The sequence below is a fragment of the Urocampus carinirostris genome, chromosome 8, assembly GCF_059441175.1.
Source record: "Urocampus carinirostris isolate Australia breed hairy pipefish chromosome 8, RoL_Ucar_1.0, whole genome shotgun sequence".
Classification (NCBI taxonomy): domain Eukaryota; kingdom Metazoa; phylum Chordata; class Actinopteri; order Syngnathiformes; family Syngnathidae; genus Urocampus; species Urocampus carinirostris.
Window position 1 is genome coordinate 3,160,233 of NC_142356.1, and position 17,816 is coordinate 3,178,048.

The following is a 17,816-nucleotide window of genomic DNA, read 5'->3' on the forward strand; positions in this document are numbered from 1 at the left end:
AATAGAGAAAAGGAAGTAGAAAACGCGAAAGGCCGGAGCGGGGAGGGCCGAAGTTAGCTTACGTCGCTCATTTTACCGCTAGCTGAAAATTATCTCTCACTTCAAGCAGAAAACTTCGCCGGCGTGCTTAAGCAATTCGTGTCCTATTGTTCTCCAACACTCGCTTTAGCCTTGCCGCTTGAGCGTCCCGACCCCATTTCTCCCAGGTGCCGCTTCTCCTCTTCGGGATCAGCATGTCCGACTTCGGCTCTTTACCGAGCAACGGCGTCGGGAGCAAAAAAGACGCTTTCGCAGACGCCATGGAAAGAGCCAGACAGGTAAAGCAAAAACGAATGGAGGAAAATGCCAGCGTTGAGCTCTTTAGCTCGGCCAAACGCTGTTAACGTGGGTCTCCTTGTCGCTAGCTTCGGGTGAGCAGCTAGCTTATAGCCAAAATGCTACCGGCAAGTGAATCCCGCCGGAAAGCATCAATGGGATGGAACTGTTATAGCATCGCCTGCTACGCACAATATCCCTTTTATATTGTTTATTTTGACTAAACTGCAAAAGTAAGCTTAACGTAACAATTGCTGTGCACTCTAATAAAGGACATGATCCAGTTCCATATAACTGACTGGAACCTCTGCGACACTGAGTACTTTAATTGGACAAAAACCTTTAACAATTGAAAACAAAAAAGCATACCTCCCCAGGAAAGACTTTTATATGGCCATTAAAAAACGGTTGAGTTCCATCCAGAAGTTCTCAATGCGCTGAAAGGACGACTTTCAGGGGGCTAAACAAGACGTGGTACATATAACATCCATTATCTGCACCGCTTATCCTCAGTAGGGTCGCGGGGGTGCTCGAGCCCATCCCAGCTATCTTCAGGCAGTGGGCAGGGAACACCCTGAACTGGTTGCCAGCCAGTTGCAGGGCACACTGGGACAGACCATTCGCTCGCTCATTCACACCTAGGGACAATTTGGACCGGCCAATTAACCTGATGTAACGACCCTCAATCATGCGCGACACAAGGGTTCACAGTCACTCGGTTTATTGGCTGCATTCAGCAAACTAAACAATACAAAAGTCAGGGCGTCTGTGCACGACTGCAATCATCTTCCACACGAGGTGATCGAGCTGAAGCTAAGGCCAGCAGACAACATGCGAGCACATTAATAGTGAAACTTTAATAGTAACAATTAACATAGCATTCCCACGTACCTGCATTCAGTAAACAAAATGATACAAAAGTCAGGGCGTCTGTGCATGACTGCAATCATCTAAAAAACTAACAAAAATACAAAAACAGGACATCACTCAACATGCCGCACATCGTGGCGTGGTTGCATTGAAACATGTTGCATCACAGTAATCATTGTTTCAAGCTGCATTACTTTTGATAGGCGCTTTTTTTTATATACATCATTTAGCACAACTTATATACATTTATATACAAAAATAATTTGTGAAAGTATCTCCTATACAGTGTTCCCTCTAAGCTGCGCGCGTGCGCAATTGCGCACAGCTCGCACGTTCTCAGCGCACAAGAAAATCTAGCCAGCGCACAAAAATCAGGGCTCAAAATTACTAATTAAGAAGCGACTCAAGTCAAAGTTACAGTGCATGAAGGTAAAAATACACGGGTTCCCCTGACGTGTCCTAAATGCGGTATTTTGAAGTCGAGTCGAAGGAGAAGTTGAGTAAAGTTGGTAGAGTTTGTCGGAGAACCGGCATCTTCGGCTCGGCTCACTAAAAGGAACCGGCTCTTTCGGGTCTAAACGGCTCTTTGGGTTGTTTTTGCTTCTTTCATCCCAACATGACCAAATATTATGTAAAATGATGCACAAAATGACTTAAAGGAAGGGGGGAATAGAACAAAAAAGAAAAAAAATACCAAAATGAAAAAGTAGTGAAAAGCTGAGAAAAAAGAAACAAACGGAAGAGAAAAAAGCCAGAAAAAAAGAAAAGAAAGAAATGTAGGAAAAAAGTAAATAAGAGAACAAAAAGAAAAAAGTAACCGCCCGGAAAAAAGATTTTTTTTTAAAGGAATTTAAGTTTGTGTTGCATTCAAATAATATCCAATTATATCAAGTGAATCTTGTTGCCAACATTGTACTTCCACTAAAAAATGTGATTAAGTACAGTTCTGTATCTTACAACCGACTAAATAAGCCCCTGAAAATGTTAATATTATGCGACGAAATATATCAGGAAATAGAAAGAAATGGATATATTGTGAAAGAATTGTAAGAACAAACGAGGTTTGTTGGCCGTACAACCTTTGCAATAGTACATGAGTCAATTCATTCAAAAGAGAAAAATAATTTTGCATTGCCGGAAACTCAGCAAAATGTAACTAGATGTCAAGTTTTGGACATGTTTGATAATTAATTATGTTGCCACACTTGGGATTATGGTTGCTCACTGTTGTTTCAAGCGCTGCTCACCGACTTTGTGTGAACGCTCAGACCCCTGCAAAACTAGAGGGAACATTGCTCCTATATCTAGCAAACTATGCATTTTTACCCAAATTAATATTGGGCACAGCTTACATTCAACACGAGGTGATCAAGGTGAAGGTACGGCAAGCGCAGAAGCCCATAAAGTGCCAAACGAAAAAGACAGTCGCACACGCCGGTACCAGAATTTTAACAGTAATGGAACAAAAACACTGATTTTGTGAGAATTCAAATAAAAAACTCAAAACAATTCAACTCTGTTACACCGACATGCATGTTTTTGGAATGTGGGAGGAAACCCACGCAAGCACAGGGAGAATATGCAAACTCCACACAGGAGGTCCGATCTCATGACCTCAGAACCGTGCAGCACACGCGCTAAGTACATACAACAATGAATATTTTAATGTGAAATTTAACAAACAATGTATAAGAACCTGACTTCATGTCTTCAACTGATTTATCCCCAAATCAAATGTTTTGAATAGAATGTGACAAATTAACTACACGAATCATTTTCATATCACTGACTGGACCGTCTGTTGTAAGGTGTACATAAAAAGCATTTGGACAAGAAGACAATCCATGGGAATTTCCTAACACCAATTATTGACAAATTAATATTTTCACCAATCTTCGTTTCATTTCCACACCTTGAAGCCTTGGAGATTTAATAAAATAGGAGGCTCAGGGAGGACTTAGACGGGGTGCAATTCTCTTAAATGAAGATTTCTCTCCTCTTTAAAATCCATTGATGTCTTATCTCTTTATTTTGAGTGTCTACTAAAATTTAAATTTAACTAGATTTTACTTCAAAAAATTGTTTCTTCGTTATAATTTTAAAAAAATCTCTTTCACAGTGTTTGTAAATGTGACCATGCTTTTTTAAAAAAGAAAAACTCCTACTTAAAAACAGCACCCTAATTTAAAGCCGAACTTTGAAAAACTATACTCTAAGACCCAGTTCGAATAATCTGTGGTCTGTGCCGCTCTTTGAGACTCTTTGTCATTAAGGGCTATACAAGGTACATGACTTGACTTAAAGACAGTAAGGTTCCATCTTGCGGCTAAAACCTAAACATTTAACAGATGTCTTTCTGAAGACATTGGAAAAACACAATAAACACGATTACGTTTTTCATGCTAGATTTAACAATCCAGTTATAGCCTGTATTAGGACTAAATTAGTGCCTTAAAGGGGCCAGATTTATGCCAAAATCCGACATTTAAAAGTGATGAGTGGCTATGAAAGGATTGTGACAAACAAGATGGTTGTGTTGGCCATGGTGAGAGGGCTCCTTAATGTTGTCTGCTCTGCTGCGAAAGTGCAAGCTGGTAAGGTCCACCAGACGAGGCAGAGAGCGGCCCCTGATTTTCTTGGCCGTGTCGATGACTCTGTAAGGTTCTTCTCTCGGCTGCCGTTTACTCTGCATACTACGTACCATTGTTTGCATCCTTGCACTCATGTAATACCAAACAACTTCATCTGTTTTAAATGCTTAATTGAGTCTTTCCAATTTCCCTAGATCGCAGCTAAAATCAGTGGCGAAAGCGGTCACCTGGCAAGCAACAACGGAGGAGCCGAAGGTTTTCCATTCGCCGCCCAGAAACGGTCCCTTGAAGAAGCAGGTTTACTATTGGCTCAAAGGGCCTTTTCTTTTCTCCTTTCTTCGAATCCGTCACAAGTCTTAGAGGCTTACCGTTTCCTTTTATTTAGACGAACCAGATGCCAAGAAGTTAGCATCACAGAATGAAAGAGATCCTTCATTGTGTACGTTGACTATGCACATTGATCCATCTGAACTGCTGGATCCTCTCACTTTCCAGCCACTCAAACCTTTTCTCTTTCTCTTGCAGCGATTGGAGCTCAACTGGCTGCGCTGGCTCAACAGGGGTATGGATTTGTTTTTGATACAGTTGACCCCCAAGATGTGACCTCTTTCCTGAGGTGGGGATTGCAAAATGAAATTGCCGTAAAGGGGTGGATTGAAAACGATGGTAATTAGCTATGAACTTCCGGCACCCCACATAAAAACAATAAAATAACCAATTTAGTAAGTAATACTGTAGTTATGACTAGTATAGGATTGAATAACATTTCAAATTATACAAGTAAAGGAAAACTTAATTGTATTTACCTTTGGTGTAAAATGACCTGAGCTGGTACAGTGAAATAGCAGGTCAATGCAAAGGGGGGTCAAATTAAACTGATTATAAATATTTCACTTGCGGGGATTGTCTTGACCTGAGACAACTTTGTAACTTTAATCGCCTCTTTAATAATAATTGGCCCAATTGTTGATTGGTTACGGCCATATTCCTTAGTAATGGTAACGATACGTGCTTTCTTTGGATTTCTTGATAATCTCAATCTTAGTTACCATGGTAATCATGTTTTTGTTTCTCTTATAGCATCACTGCAAGTGTTGGACCCATAGCGAATAAAGAGTACAAAAGTACAGTATTGCATCTCTAACTTTTTACGAAGCACACGATATTCTTAACTGAATGAAGAAAGAGAAAGGCATTGTGGGCGTTAATTCAGCCAATCTGTATTTTCATGATGCTGGGACACAAACCAATAGACTGGATTTTATTCAACGTCAACTAATGGCAGGTACCTTAGAGGTGAAACTCATCACATGTGTCAACACGCATAGTGGGGAAATGCCGTAAAGATCAAATCTTGTATATAAATTGAAAATGTCCTAAGGCGGGAGCACCGTATCCTTGGGGTCTACTGGTTTTTTTTTTGTTTCCCCATTGGGCTCAATGATGTCATGTGTTTTGGGACCTTTATAATTGATTTTGTTCCCGCTCTCAGCGCCAGGCCGGTCACAATGACAGTAACAGAGGAGATCCGAGTGCCTGATGGCATGGTTGGACTCAGTAAGTGCATCCCTACATTTAAAAAAATATCATATCATGCGTACTTAAATTCAAGTTTCTGCTTTTCTTCAGTCATCGGACGAGGTGGTGAACACATCAACAAAATTCAACGGGACTCTGGCTGCAAGGTCCAGATTGCGCACGGTAGGCATGGCAACGACCACTCGACGATTTTGTTTACCTTTTGTATATTTCCTCCATTTATATCGTCCGTATATTTTCAGACAATGCTGGTCTTGCGGAAAGGAATATTTCTTTGACAGGCCCAGCGGATGCCATCAAGTTAGTTCGACTTATTGTTTTTTACTAACATCTGTTTAAATAGCTTATATTTGTTGTTTTGCTGGGTGGGAATCTGCTTAAATAATTCCAATTAACCTCGCTTTCAATGATTATGATATAAAGTATAATAGAATAAACCATTTTTTTTTCAAGTTTGGATTATTTCTCATTTTAATCATCGGTATGGTACTCATCCCTAAAATTGAACAGTAAAAACTTGACCCCCACAATGGCCGGGCATTAGTATTAGAACAATTCAAATGTATTTTCTTAATTAACCCCTTAACGTCCCCTAAAAGTAAGGCGAGAATAAAAACCTATTTTTGTGTGTTCTAATTCAGATTACTCAATGTTAGTCGCAATTAAGGGAATATTTCGGTCTGGGACAAAACTTACGAGTGTTACCTTTAAAAAGAGACCAAAACGATCGATATTCTCAAATGGTTCAAGAACAGCATTCAATTTCCTTTGGGTGTGTCTTAGGTTGGGATTTTAGGCGAATTTTACGGGAACGTTAAAAGTGTTTCAATTCCTTTGTTTCAGGAGAGCAAGGGCGCTCATAGATGAAATCGTATCTAAGGGACACGATTCACCCAACGGGCAGTCGGGTTCCATGCAGGAGATGGTCATCCCTGCAGGCAAAGCCGGTCTCATTATTGGCAAAGGTGGAGAGACCATTAAACAGCTTCAGGTTGGTAAAATTTTATCTTGAAAGCTCTCGCAAAGAAAAAACTCCCTTCAATTATAAGCATGATTTATATATGGGCTTATCACATCCAACTCCTGAAAAATCCTCAAAACAAAAGAGGAAAATTAAACACTTAGGACTTAATTGATCTATTCTCATACCTTTTCCTGGGACCTTGTAATCGTTATTGTTCCATTTTCAGTCAGTTTTGCACTATTTTAAAGAATGTTGTGTGGAGTTTAGCACCGTCTAGTGGTGAGAACAAAAACGGCTGATATTCACTCTTTTCAGCCGCTCCAGGGGTATCCAACTTACTCAGTCTTTCATGTCTTGTTGTTTGCAAGATCACATCTATGATCATACAAAACAATCAGGAATTAAGTTTCAGAATTTTGCTCCTGTAGTTTGTCTTCTTTGAATGCACACACTTCAGCTCCATTCTAAGCTGCAGCAACCTCTAGTGATGAATTATTACACATTCTCACTTTATTAAACACTTGACCTCTTTAGCTAAATTATTTAATAGTTTGTACGGGTGCTTGAAGTCCTTGAAAATGCTTGAATTTTAATGTGTTGTCAAGGATTGCCGTGTGCTTGAATTTTAGATGTAGTCCTTGTAAATGCTTGAAATTGTTGCCATGTTTTTCTACAAGTCTGCTTAAAAATTATGCCAACACTGTTCTCTGGTGTGGATTCACTTTATCATTGCATTTCTTCCCTCGTGATTAAATGGGCTGCATTTATATAGGACTTTACCAGTCACTTAGGACGCCCAGCGCTCTTAACAATTCACTTCACACTTTACCTATTCACACACACACACACACACACCAATAGCAGAGTTAGCTCACCTGCATATTGGAGGCATTAGGGGTTCTGTGTTTTGCCCAAGGACACTTTGTGTCTTATTGTCCTATGAAGCGTCATCAGCCCCTAGAGAACAGTTGTTTGCTATACTTAAACAGGGCCCTGGAAGATGTGTATTAGTGTAAGGGTTACAGATTAAATATGGACATTTATGCCCAAAAAATAAGGTATTGTTTCCTAGTAGTAAATTGTAATGGAAAGAACTTCCTGCCATCGAAAACTTAAGCACCATATTATTGTTATTTTTACCCAACACCTATATTAGGAGAGGTTGGTTCAAAAATAAATATATTTGTGATTTACTGAAATGAAATGAAATGATCTGCATTTCTATAGCGCTTTTCAAGTCAATGACTTCCCAAAGCGCTTTACATTGTGCTTCACATTTCCCAATAGCGGCTGTGATCTGTGCAGCCATGTAAGGCGCTAACCTGCTTATTGGGGGTAATTGGGGGTTCAATGTCTTACCCAAGGACACTTCGACATGTAACACGGACAAGCCGGGATTCGAACTGGGATCCCTTAATCCTAAAACGATCGCTCTACCTCCTGAGCTACTGCCGCCCCATTTACTCAATATTTTGAAATCATGTCTTGAGTAATGCACACACAAGATTAAAAATTACATGTAAATTACAGATATTGTTGTGGCTTGCATATAAATGCATGGATCACAAATTATGTTTTCTTTTAATAATACTGGAAAAACTGTCTTTAAAAGTCCTTAACGAGTGTTTGAATTTGGGCATGTAAAAGGTGTACGAATCCTGTGTATATTCTTGATCATGTCAACCTTTGGGAGTCTGGAAATTCAGAACCTGCACTCACTCATTCAATTTTGTTTTCCCTCTCTTTTTCAACTTTGAAGGAAAGAGCCGGAGTTAAAATGATCCTGATTCAAGATGGAACCCAGCCGCCAAATGTAGATAAACCGTTGCGCATCATCGGAGACCCGTTCAAAGTGCAGGTACTAAAATTTAAGTCATGAGATGGTACAAATGTGCTTTTGCTTTCTCGGGGTTTGTATTTCAAGGATATTATGTTGTTTTTGCAGCAAGCTAAGGAGATGGTCAACGAGCTTCTACGAGATCGGGATCACGGTGGTTTCGGTGACCGGAACGAATACGGCTCCAGATCGGGCGGCGGGGGCGGCGTTGAAGTCAGTTTGAAACTGAATGAAGTCCTCTTGCAGAAATATTTTAAAAAACATTTTGCTTGTTAATGTAAGTTAGTTAATTCAATTTTTTAATCTGTTGTGACAGATTGCCGTTCCCCGCCATGCAGTAGGGGTTGTAATTGGTAGAAGTGGGGAAATGATCAAGAAGATCCAGAGTGATGCTGGAGTGAAGATACAGTTTAAACCGGGTGAGTGCTTTAAAAAATGTCTACTTTTTTGTCTCCGTGCATGTCCGGCTCTTTACAAATCTAACACACTTCCCCTTTCAGATGATGGCACCGGCCCGGAAAAAATCGCTCACATTACTGGTCCTCCCGACCAGTGTCAGCATGCCGCCTCCATCATCACAGACCTGCTTCAGAGTATCCGTACCCGAGATGACGGGGGCCAGGGGGTGAGTGCACTATTATGGATGTCCCTGTTTTTCAGAATTCTCTCATACTAGTACCGCAGTATCACAAAGCTTACAGAAACTCCTCATTTGTTGTGGGAACTAAGAACCATGTGCTATGCATTTAAAAAAATGTATATTGGTTTTAAATCGGCTTTTATTCAGGTTTAAAAATGAAATGCTCGAAAATTATTTACACCAGAAGTGGCCAAGGTGGTGTCTCGGGCACCTGGTAACCCCCAAAGAACAGCTGTGTATCTCGAGGATCAATTCTGAAAATAGCTCACCAGTGATTGGTCATTCTGATCTTCTCGGAAGTTGGATTTTTAACTACCACGAGAAATCATTGATGTGATCAGTTGTCATAAAATGATCAATTCTTCCAAAATTATTTCAAAAATAAATCCCTGTGCCCATTCACAAGGTAGACAATTGTGTTGTTGTCAGAGCTTATCTAAACCCGACTTCCGATAATTACAACCTGATAATAACATGGTACCAAAGTAACTATTGTTTTTTTTTTTCTTAAATTTGTACATGTTTGCCTTTTGAATTTGTTTTACCCACACTAAAAGGAAAAGCCCTCGAACTACATTGTACTTTTTGTAGTGTCATCGATATGACACAGAACTAAAACCATAAAAGACGGACCGTTTCCATCTATAGCTATAGTTTCCATCTCCGAATGGTGAAAACTGCAACAGTACAATACAATGCATTCAGACCGTGTGGAAAATAAAGTGCATTTATTTTACATCCGTCTGAACTATTAGAAGATATAATTCATAGAAACACGTTTTTTAGAAACTTACGGCATTGCCTTGTTAATCCTTCATCGTGCTTGAAGATGGGTGGATGGATGCAACTGTCCTGTTAGCCATTGTATGAGTCTTTGATGACGTTGAGCTGTCCTAACCAGAATTGATGCGGGAAACCCAGGAGTATTATTTCCCTGCAATTTTCAACTTAGAGCTCTAATAAAGTTTCTATGTAGAACAATTCATTAACTTACATCAGTTTTAAGCCTTGTATTTTAAATACAATAAATTATTTAATAAAGAAAAACAGTTTTCATAAGTACAACACAATAAAGGCCATTTATTGTTGATTGATTCATTTTAATAACGCAAGTTATTTTAGAAACTGATAAATATGTAACAACAAATTAGCTCTCTGCTTCAAAACGGTTGGTGACCCCTCAACTACAATAGGTGCTGCTAAAAACTACATCATTGCACGTGGAACGCTTTGCTCTTGAAGGTTCCATTGTGAATGTCTGTCAAGTGTGTTTCCTGTCAGGGTTATCTGATAGTCTGAGTCACATTGTTTTTCTTGTTCCATAGGGCCCTCCTGGTTCCGGGATGCCACCTGGGGGGCGGGGACGCGGCCGAGGCCAGGGCGGCTGGGGTCCTCCGGGTGGAGAAATGACCTTCACCGTTCCTGCTCACAAATGTGGACTTGTGATTGGCAGGGGAGGGGAAAATGTCAAAGGCATTAACCAACAGACCGGCGCTTTTGTGGAGATGTTACGTCAGCCGCCACCGGACGGAGACCCGAATTTTAAATTGTTCACAATCAGAGGTTCCCCACAACAGATAGACTATGCAAAGCAACTCATAGAAGAAAAGATTGAGGTATGTTTTAAGTGTTCCTTGTTATTCCTGCATCACATCAAATAATATACGAATAAAAGAAACATGTCCTGTTTATTCAGGCTCCGTTATGTCCTGTGGGTGGAGGTCCAGGTCCAGGAGGCCCCGGTGGGAACATGAATCCCTACAACCCCAACCCTTATAATGCCGGACCTCCTGCCGGTGCACCGCAGTATGTCGAATTCACCAATGAACTGAAACTATGGGGAAGGAAAGCCATTGGAGTTCACAATCCTGTCTTTACAGTGGTGGTGCACCAGGTGGGCCCCAGTACTGTGCTCAGAGTTGGGGGAACAACTACCAACAGTGGCAGGCCCCCGGGCCACAAGACCCCAGTGAGTACTTCAAGCCCTAATTTGTATTATATAGTAACCGTTAGTGGTGTAATAAATGAATCATTTAAATAAAACACTATTGATTCAAATAATAAACCAAGCCGCTGTCGAGTTTAAACTTTAGTAGGTATTCAAAATAAGGCGAGAAGACATCAATGCATATTGAACTTGCAAGGAGGACCTGGGGAGGGGCTTTTAGATAAGAGAATTCCATCCCTTCCTAAACCCCTCTCCCACTTTTTATTTAATATTCAAGTTCACAAAAACAGCAAGTGAACGAAGCATTAAAAACTGTCTGTGGCGCTGTCGAAGTTCCCCTTTCTATCATTGGTTAAAATGTAACAGGCATATTTGTTCAAGTCAAGTCAAGTCAAGTCATTTATTTTTGTATAGCCCTAAATCACGAAGAGTCTCAAAGGGCTTCACAGATTGTTACACTATATTACACAGACTATTGTCAACCGACAAGAGGAGTAGGTTATTCGTATGCAATAGAGTAGAGGTGAGTTTTAAGTTTAGATTTAAACATTTCCACTGAGGTTGCAGATCGGATCTCAGGGGGAAGAGCATTCCACAGCACCGGTGCCCGGATGGAGAACGCTCTCGAACCAGCAGAAGACTTCTTTGCTCTCGGGATCACCAGAAGACCGGCACTCTCAGATCGCAGGCTTCGGACCGGGACATAGCGGCAGATCAGATCTGAAAGATAAGAGGGAGCAAGTCCATGTATGATTTTGTACAGTACTAAGAGAACTTTGAAGTCACATCTTTGGCTAACTGGGAGCCAATGCAGGTTAGCCAAAATCGGTGTTATGTGATCGTACTTTTTTGTCCTAGTTAAAAGCCTCGCTGCGGCATTTTGTACTAGCTGAAGAGACTTGATTCTGGACTTCGGGAGACCGGAAAGTAGTGCATTACAGTAGTCGAGACGGGAGGTAACAAATGCATGAATTATTGTTTCCGCATCAGACTGAGACAGTATTGAACGGATTTTAGCAATGTTGCGAAGATGGAAGAAGGCAGTTCTAGTAATTTGCTTTACATGCATCTCAAATGATAGATCAGGGTCAAATATGACACCTAAATTTTTAACTGAGTCACTCTGTGTGATGTGACATTTGTCAAGGTTCACAGCAGTTTTTGAGAAGAAGTCACGGCATTTAGAAGGACCAATGACTAACATTTCGGTCTTTTCAGGGTTAAGACGCAAGAAATTGAGTGACATCCACTCTTTTATCTCAGTGAGACAGGCCTCCAAATTTCCACAGTTTAGTGTGGAAGATTCCTCCAACGGAAGATATAGTTGAGTGTCGTCTGCGTAGCAGTGGAAGCTGATATTGTACTTGCGGATAATATCACCTAATGGAAGCATGTAAATGTTGAAAAGTAGGGGGCCGAGCACAGAACCCTGCGGAACACCGCAGGTAACATTAAAGGGCTCAGATGTCGTTTCACCATATTTCACACAGTGCGTCCTATCTGAGAGGTAGGATCTGAACCACGAGAGGACGGTTCCTGAGAGACCAATCCATTTTTCCAACCGTTCTAGTAGGATATTGTGGCGCACTGTGTCAAAAGCAGCACTAAGATCCAGCAGCAGCAAAAGTGATGAAGCGCCAGAATCCATTGACATTAGGAGATCATTTGTTACCTTGATCAGCGCTGTCTCAGTAGAGTGGTTAGCCCTGAATCCTGATTGCATCGATTCAAAAAGGTTGTTCTCAGATATGAAAGCATTCAGCTGCTGTGCCACTACTCTTTCGAGTACTTTAGAGAGGAAAGGTAGGTTTGACACAGGTCTGTAATTACTTAAGATAAGTACCACAAGAAGGCACTCAAAGACCACTTTGTTTCTCAAAGTCAGAACAGTTACCTTTGCATTATCATTTCATTGTAACAATGCATTGCCTATTTTATGAAAGAGCACATAAGGCACACCAGATAATAAGGTGGACTTTTGAATTTCTGGCCAAATTCTTTTTGTTTGTTTTTTCGGGGGGTGTGCCATATAGTCCAGAAAATAAGGTACTTTCTTATTAAAAAAAAATATTTAAATACTTGTTGGTTTACAAATGTATAATAATATCTCACGACTTGAAAAAGCTGACATAAAACACCCTTTCAACCTCTCCTATCAGATAAGGCGGCAGCAGACCCAAACGCAGCATGGGCAGCTTACTATGCGCAATACTATGGTCAGCAGCCAGGTGGCAGCATGCCAGCACAGGCCCCCGTAGATCCTGGAGCAGGGGGGGACCAGAACCAGGCAGCACAGACTGCTGGGGGGCAGCCAGACTACACAAAGGCTTGGGAGGAGTATTACAAGAAGATGGGCATGGGTGAGTGTCTATCAAGGAACCTTTTAGTACTAATATTTTACATTTGAACAGTGATGGTTTATTTATTCCGTGCATCGTGTTGTTTTTTTCTCAGTCCAGGCCACAGGGGGGCCAGCGCCCGCTCCGGGAACCGCTGCGGCGCCAGCTGCAGGAGCAGCACCCGGAGGCCAGCCGGATTACAGTGCAGCTTGGGCAGAATATTACAGACAGCAAGCCGCCTACTACGGGCAGGGGGGGCAGGCTCCTGGGCAAGCTGCTCCGCCTCAACCGGGACAGCAGGTACTCTCAATAATACTTTAACAATGGAGACCATTGCATTTGCTCTTGACTATATTGCATTTTTATTGTGTAATATATGATCACTAGAAGGCACTGTATTGTCGAATGCAAACGAAAACCAGTGCCACGGAGCACAGCATAGCAGCAAACATGGCGGAGACCTTAGGTAGTGATTCCACTATGTAAAAAATAAAATACAAATTTTTCTGCCCGTGATTTTGTTTTTGATAAAAATTAAAATTGGCCCCTGATGAGCAGGAACAATCCAAATGGCTGCTTGCATGCCTAGAGACAAATAACCCTATATAGATGCAGGTCCAGTAATCCTTCGTTTTTGTGTGAATTGTTCTCAAAAAGTCCTGTGTTAGGTAAAAGCAGCAAAGTAGAAACATTTATTTGTTAAAGATCAGTTACATATAATATAAAAGACTCGCAAAATAACTGCTATATGTCTAGCTATTGAAAAAAATCGTCTGCATTGTCATTATACACTGGTACAATAACATTGGGCTGGAACAGTAAAGCAGGGGGGCATTGTATAGAAAATCACTTTTATAGCATGTTTAAAATATTTACTTTGCCGAAATGACGTTATCTCTTCCCAACATTTGTCTCTTATTTTTTTCTGCAATAATATGGCAGTTGGAAAAATTGTTGGCTGCAAATCCTGGAATACTTGAGGAGTGCCTGTGTTGTGACTAAACGCAACACCAGTTGATCCCTTTGACTGCAGATAAAAATTGCACTCTTCTATCTTCAACTAAAGGAATACAATTCCAAATCAGGCTTAGAAGCTGCCCCATCGCTCAGGAATCGATCACCATGGTAGAAAGTGGTGGTTATATTCTTCCTTTGTCGCTCAAGTGCTTCTTGGCATCCATCACGGCTCTCATTCTGCCAGAGAAGGCAAAGTGATGTCACGTACCAAAGGGTCGATTGAACATTTTATCATTACAAACAAGATTGGCACGAAAGTTTTAACTTTGTCGTGTTTGACTGTTTCATTAAGAAAAAAAAGTTAACCTTTTTTAAGGGAACAGAAAGTGCTGCAGAACAGTGAAAGAAAAAATCAGAAAATAAGTAAATGCATTTTATTTAAAAGAAAGATAATGACGACATGTTGAACTTTACACAAGGGGCAGGCTCTTAAGAATATTATATGATTTTCATATTGGGAATGTTTATCATATTAAAAAAGTTAGATCTTTCAAAGCGGGTTTACATTTTTGACATTTTTCTCGATAAAAACATTTAATACACAAAATGAAATGTATTGCTTTTTTGTATAAGTCCAAAAATGATATGGTTTTTGGTTAAGTCAAGTCATGTTTATTTAGATAGCCCTTAATCACAAAGAGTCTCAAAGGGCTGCACAGACCACAGATTATGGCAAACTACAGACTATGACACCATCACCAGATCTAAAACCTACATGAGGGCAAGGAAAAACTCAAAAACCTCAACATGAGGAAAATGAAGAAACCTTGAAAAGGGACTGCACATGAGGTCATCCCCCTTCCAGGATGACCAGGCTGCAATGGATGTTGCAAGAACAAATAATAAAAACATATTTTCAACATAAAATATAAGTTATTCATATGCTATAGAATAGAAGTGTGTTTTAAGCTTAGATTTAAACATTTCCACTGAGGTTGCAGATCGAATCTCAGGGGGAAGAGCATTCCACAGCACCGGGGCCCGAATGGAAAACGCTCTCGAACCTGCGGATTTCTTCTTGGCTCTTGGGATCACTAGTAGATCAGCGTTTTCAGAGCGAAGGCTCCGGACCGGAACATAGGGGGAAATTAAATCTTAATAGGAAAAGGTTATCTTACCTATTTGCAGTTATATAGCATATACTTGTATGTATTTTTGTTTACTATCAAGTTAAGTGACAAACAATTTTTTTCTTCTTTTTTTCCGTAGAATATTCTGTTGTTAAGTGCACGGTTCATCTCCGTCCAAAACTTCAGTATTTTAATAAAGAGGACGAAATAAAAAAATTCTTTAACAAATGAGATTCATCGATTAATCGAAAAAGAAATAATCGAACGATTCGTTAATTCATTTTTATTTAAATATTTCGATGTCTGACGTTTTTGGTCTCAGGCCAAGTTAAGGGCTATCCATAGTGATACTTTGCCGCTTTTATTTCGAACTCTTTTCTGAACGGGTCACGTGATACACCCGCGTCGCGGGGCTTTAAACTTCTCCACTTACGTCATGAACAATTATATTATCTCAAATACTCCGCACATGCTTCAGGAATTTGAACCAAGAAGCTCATAATTCATTTCTACTTTATTTCCATTTCCAGGCGCAGTGATGACATTTGGTTTGGCTCTTGGGACTTCTGCTGATTTCCGTTTTTGGCTTCAACAATTCAAGATCACGGTGGCACCACCTCATCTCATTTCTACATTTTTAAACTTGATACTGTACTGAAGTTTTTTCTCCCCAAATGGAACGAAGGAAAAGGGTTAGCTCATCGATTGAAACAACGTCATTTTTTTCTGCTTCTTACCTCATTCACACCGTGTAATGAATAATCTGTGTTTTCAAAATAGTATCCTATAAATAGAGACTCCACAGCTCTACAGTTGCCACCGTCTTTTTAATGAATTTCACTTCATGGAACGTTTTATTTTGTAATTCTGTTTCGATTTACTCCCAAACTCACTTTTTAAAACCTCATTTAAGAATGTGTTGAAATTGCTGTAGTAGCAATCCCCCCCCCTGCCATTTTTTTCTTTTCTTCCTTTCCCTGAATGGGATAGTGTGTCTCTGCATTCGACTCAACTGGGGAAAGTGTGCAGATTCGCTGTAAAATGGCACTAGTTCATGTAGTATGATTGATTGTGCGAGCATGTCATAGTGCGTCTTCTCTCCGGTTACATCTACAACTTAATTAATGGATCATTTTTTTCTGTTCTAATAGGCTCTGTCATTGTATTTTTATTTTTTTACTGCTTGTTTTTAAATACTGAAAAATAAAACATTCAGATCGACAACCTCTCTGTTCACTTGGGATATTTAATAGATTTTATGAAAGGAGTATGATACATCTTTGTGTGAATAATTTACAAATGTTTTCAGGGTTTGTATGGGTGCTTGAAATCCTTGAATTTTAATGTTGTGTTTTCCATGTTTGAAAAGTGCTTGGTTTTGTTGCCATGTTCTTTGATTAGGTGTTCAAATAAGGGTTTTAAACGTATTTTATGGTTTTAAGAAAGGATTGGGGCTAGAGTTAGACACAGGTTTAGGCTACTTATTACAGTTTTAAACTTAATTTTGGGTCTGAAATCAAGTTGGGGCTAGTGTTACGTCCAGGGTTGGGTAGGGCTTCTTTAACTTGATTACTTTCAATTATTTTTGGATTACTCCGATACCAAATATGCTAATAAAAGACAAAAGAAACTAAATTGAATAAAATTACTAAATTTTGTGCAGGCTTGGGGAGTAACGGAATACATGGAACGGCAAAAATGATGTTGGCAAGCTGTGGATTTATTTTCATTTTGTTTCTGTTGCATTTTATGTTAGTTTTGCTGGAGATCAAAGCCAGGAGAGCAAGCTTACCACGTGTTGTGAGTCATAATTTTATTCATATTTAGTTTCTTTTGTCTTTTATTAGCATATTTAGTATTGGAGTAATCCAAAAGTAATTGAAAGTAATCAAGATAAAGTAACCCTACCCAACCCTGGTTACGTCTATAGTTACGTTTAGGGTTAGGGTCCTAAACTAAATTTAGGGTTCAAAATTCTGTAGGTTTAGAGCTAGGGTTCTGGTTTGAAACAGGGTTAGGGCTAGAGTTACAGCTAGGGTTTGGGCTATAAGTTAGGGTTTTAAACTGAGTTTAGGGTTCTAAGAAAGGTTGGGGCTAGAGTTAGGGTTTGAAACGAAGGTTTAGGATCCCGTTCTTTTGATGGGCGCTGGATTTCTCCTGGAAAAATTGTCTTTGAAAGCGCTTTAAATGTGCTTGAACTTGGCCATGAAAAGGATGTACGAAGAGAGCTAATAAAAGACAAAAGAAACTAAATATGAGTAAAATGATGACTCACAACACATGGTAAGCTTTCTCTCCTGGCTTTGATCTCCGGCAAAACGAACATAAAATGCGACAGAAACAAAATGAAAATAAATCCAAACAGCTTGCCAACATCATTTTTGCCGTTTCATGTGTTCCGTTACTCCCCAAGCCTGCACAAAATTGAGTAATTTTAGTCCTATTTAGTTTCTTTTGTCTTGTATTAGCATATTTGGTATTGGAGTAATCCAAAAGTAATAGAAAGTAATCCAGTTAAATTAACTCTACCCAACCCTGCCTGTCAACTTGTACGTTTTTGCCGTACAAAGAAAGTTTATTATGCATTTGAATACGTGCACGACGTACAAGAAAATCTGTACGGAAAAACGCTAATTTATCAATTATGGGTACCATCCGGTATACACCGACTATGACGAAACGGCAA

General features: G+C 39.9%; 1 protein-coding gene across 1 annotated transcript; it reads left to right on the forward strand.

The window, feature by feature from the left end:
- khsrp (KH-type splicing regulatory protein) lies at nt 1-16,354 on the forward strand. Its single transcript, XM_088341356.1, has 18 exons — nt 1-317; nt 3,971-4,073; nt 4,162-4,215; nt 4,302-4,338; nt 5,269-5,333; nt 5,406-5,477; nt 5,558-5,615; nt 6,159-6,306; nt 8,039-8,137; nt 8,225-8,329; nt 8,433-8,535; nt 8,617-8,741; nt 10,082-10,372; nt 10,453-10,562; nt 10,637-10,725; nt 12,864-13,064; nt 13,159-13,343; nt 15,661-16,354. Exons 1-18 carry the CDS (start codon nt 234-236, stop codon nt 15,667-15,669), a joined length of 1,938 nt encoding a protein of 645 aa, XP_088197482.1. The 5' UTR covers nt 1-233; the 3' UTR covers nt 15,670-16,354.
- The last annotated feature ends 1,462 nt before the right edge of the window (nt 16,355-17,816 follow it).

What these genes read in the sequence shown, in the direction of transcription:
- khsrp (XM_088341356.1), top strand. Translation starts at nt 234, where the DNA reads ATGTCCGACTTCGGCTCTTTACCGAGCAACGGCGTCGGGAGCAAAAAA. An exon ending in GCTGCGCTGGCTCAACAGGG is followed by an intron (nt 4,339 to 5,268) that starts GTATGGATTTGT and finishes TCCCGCTCTCAG; the next exon opens with CGCCAGGCCGGTCACAATGA. An exon ending in GAAGATACAGTTTAAACCGG is followed by an intron (nt 8,536 to 8,616) that starts GTGAGTGCTTTA and finishes TTCCCCTTTCAG; the next exon opens with ATGATGGCACCGGCCCGGAA.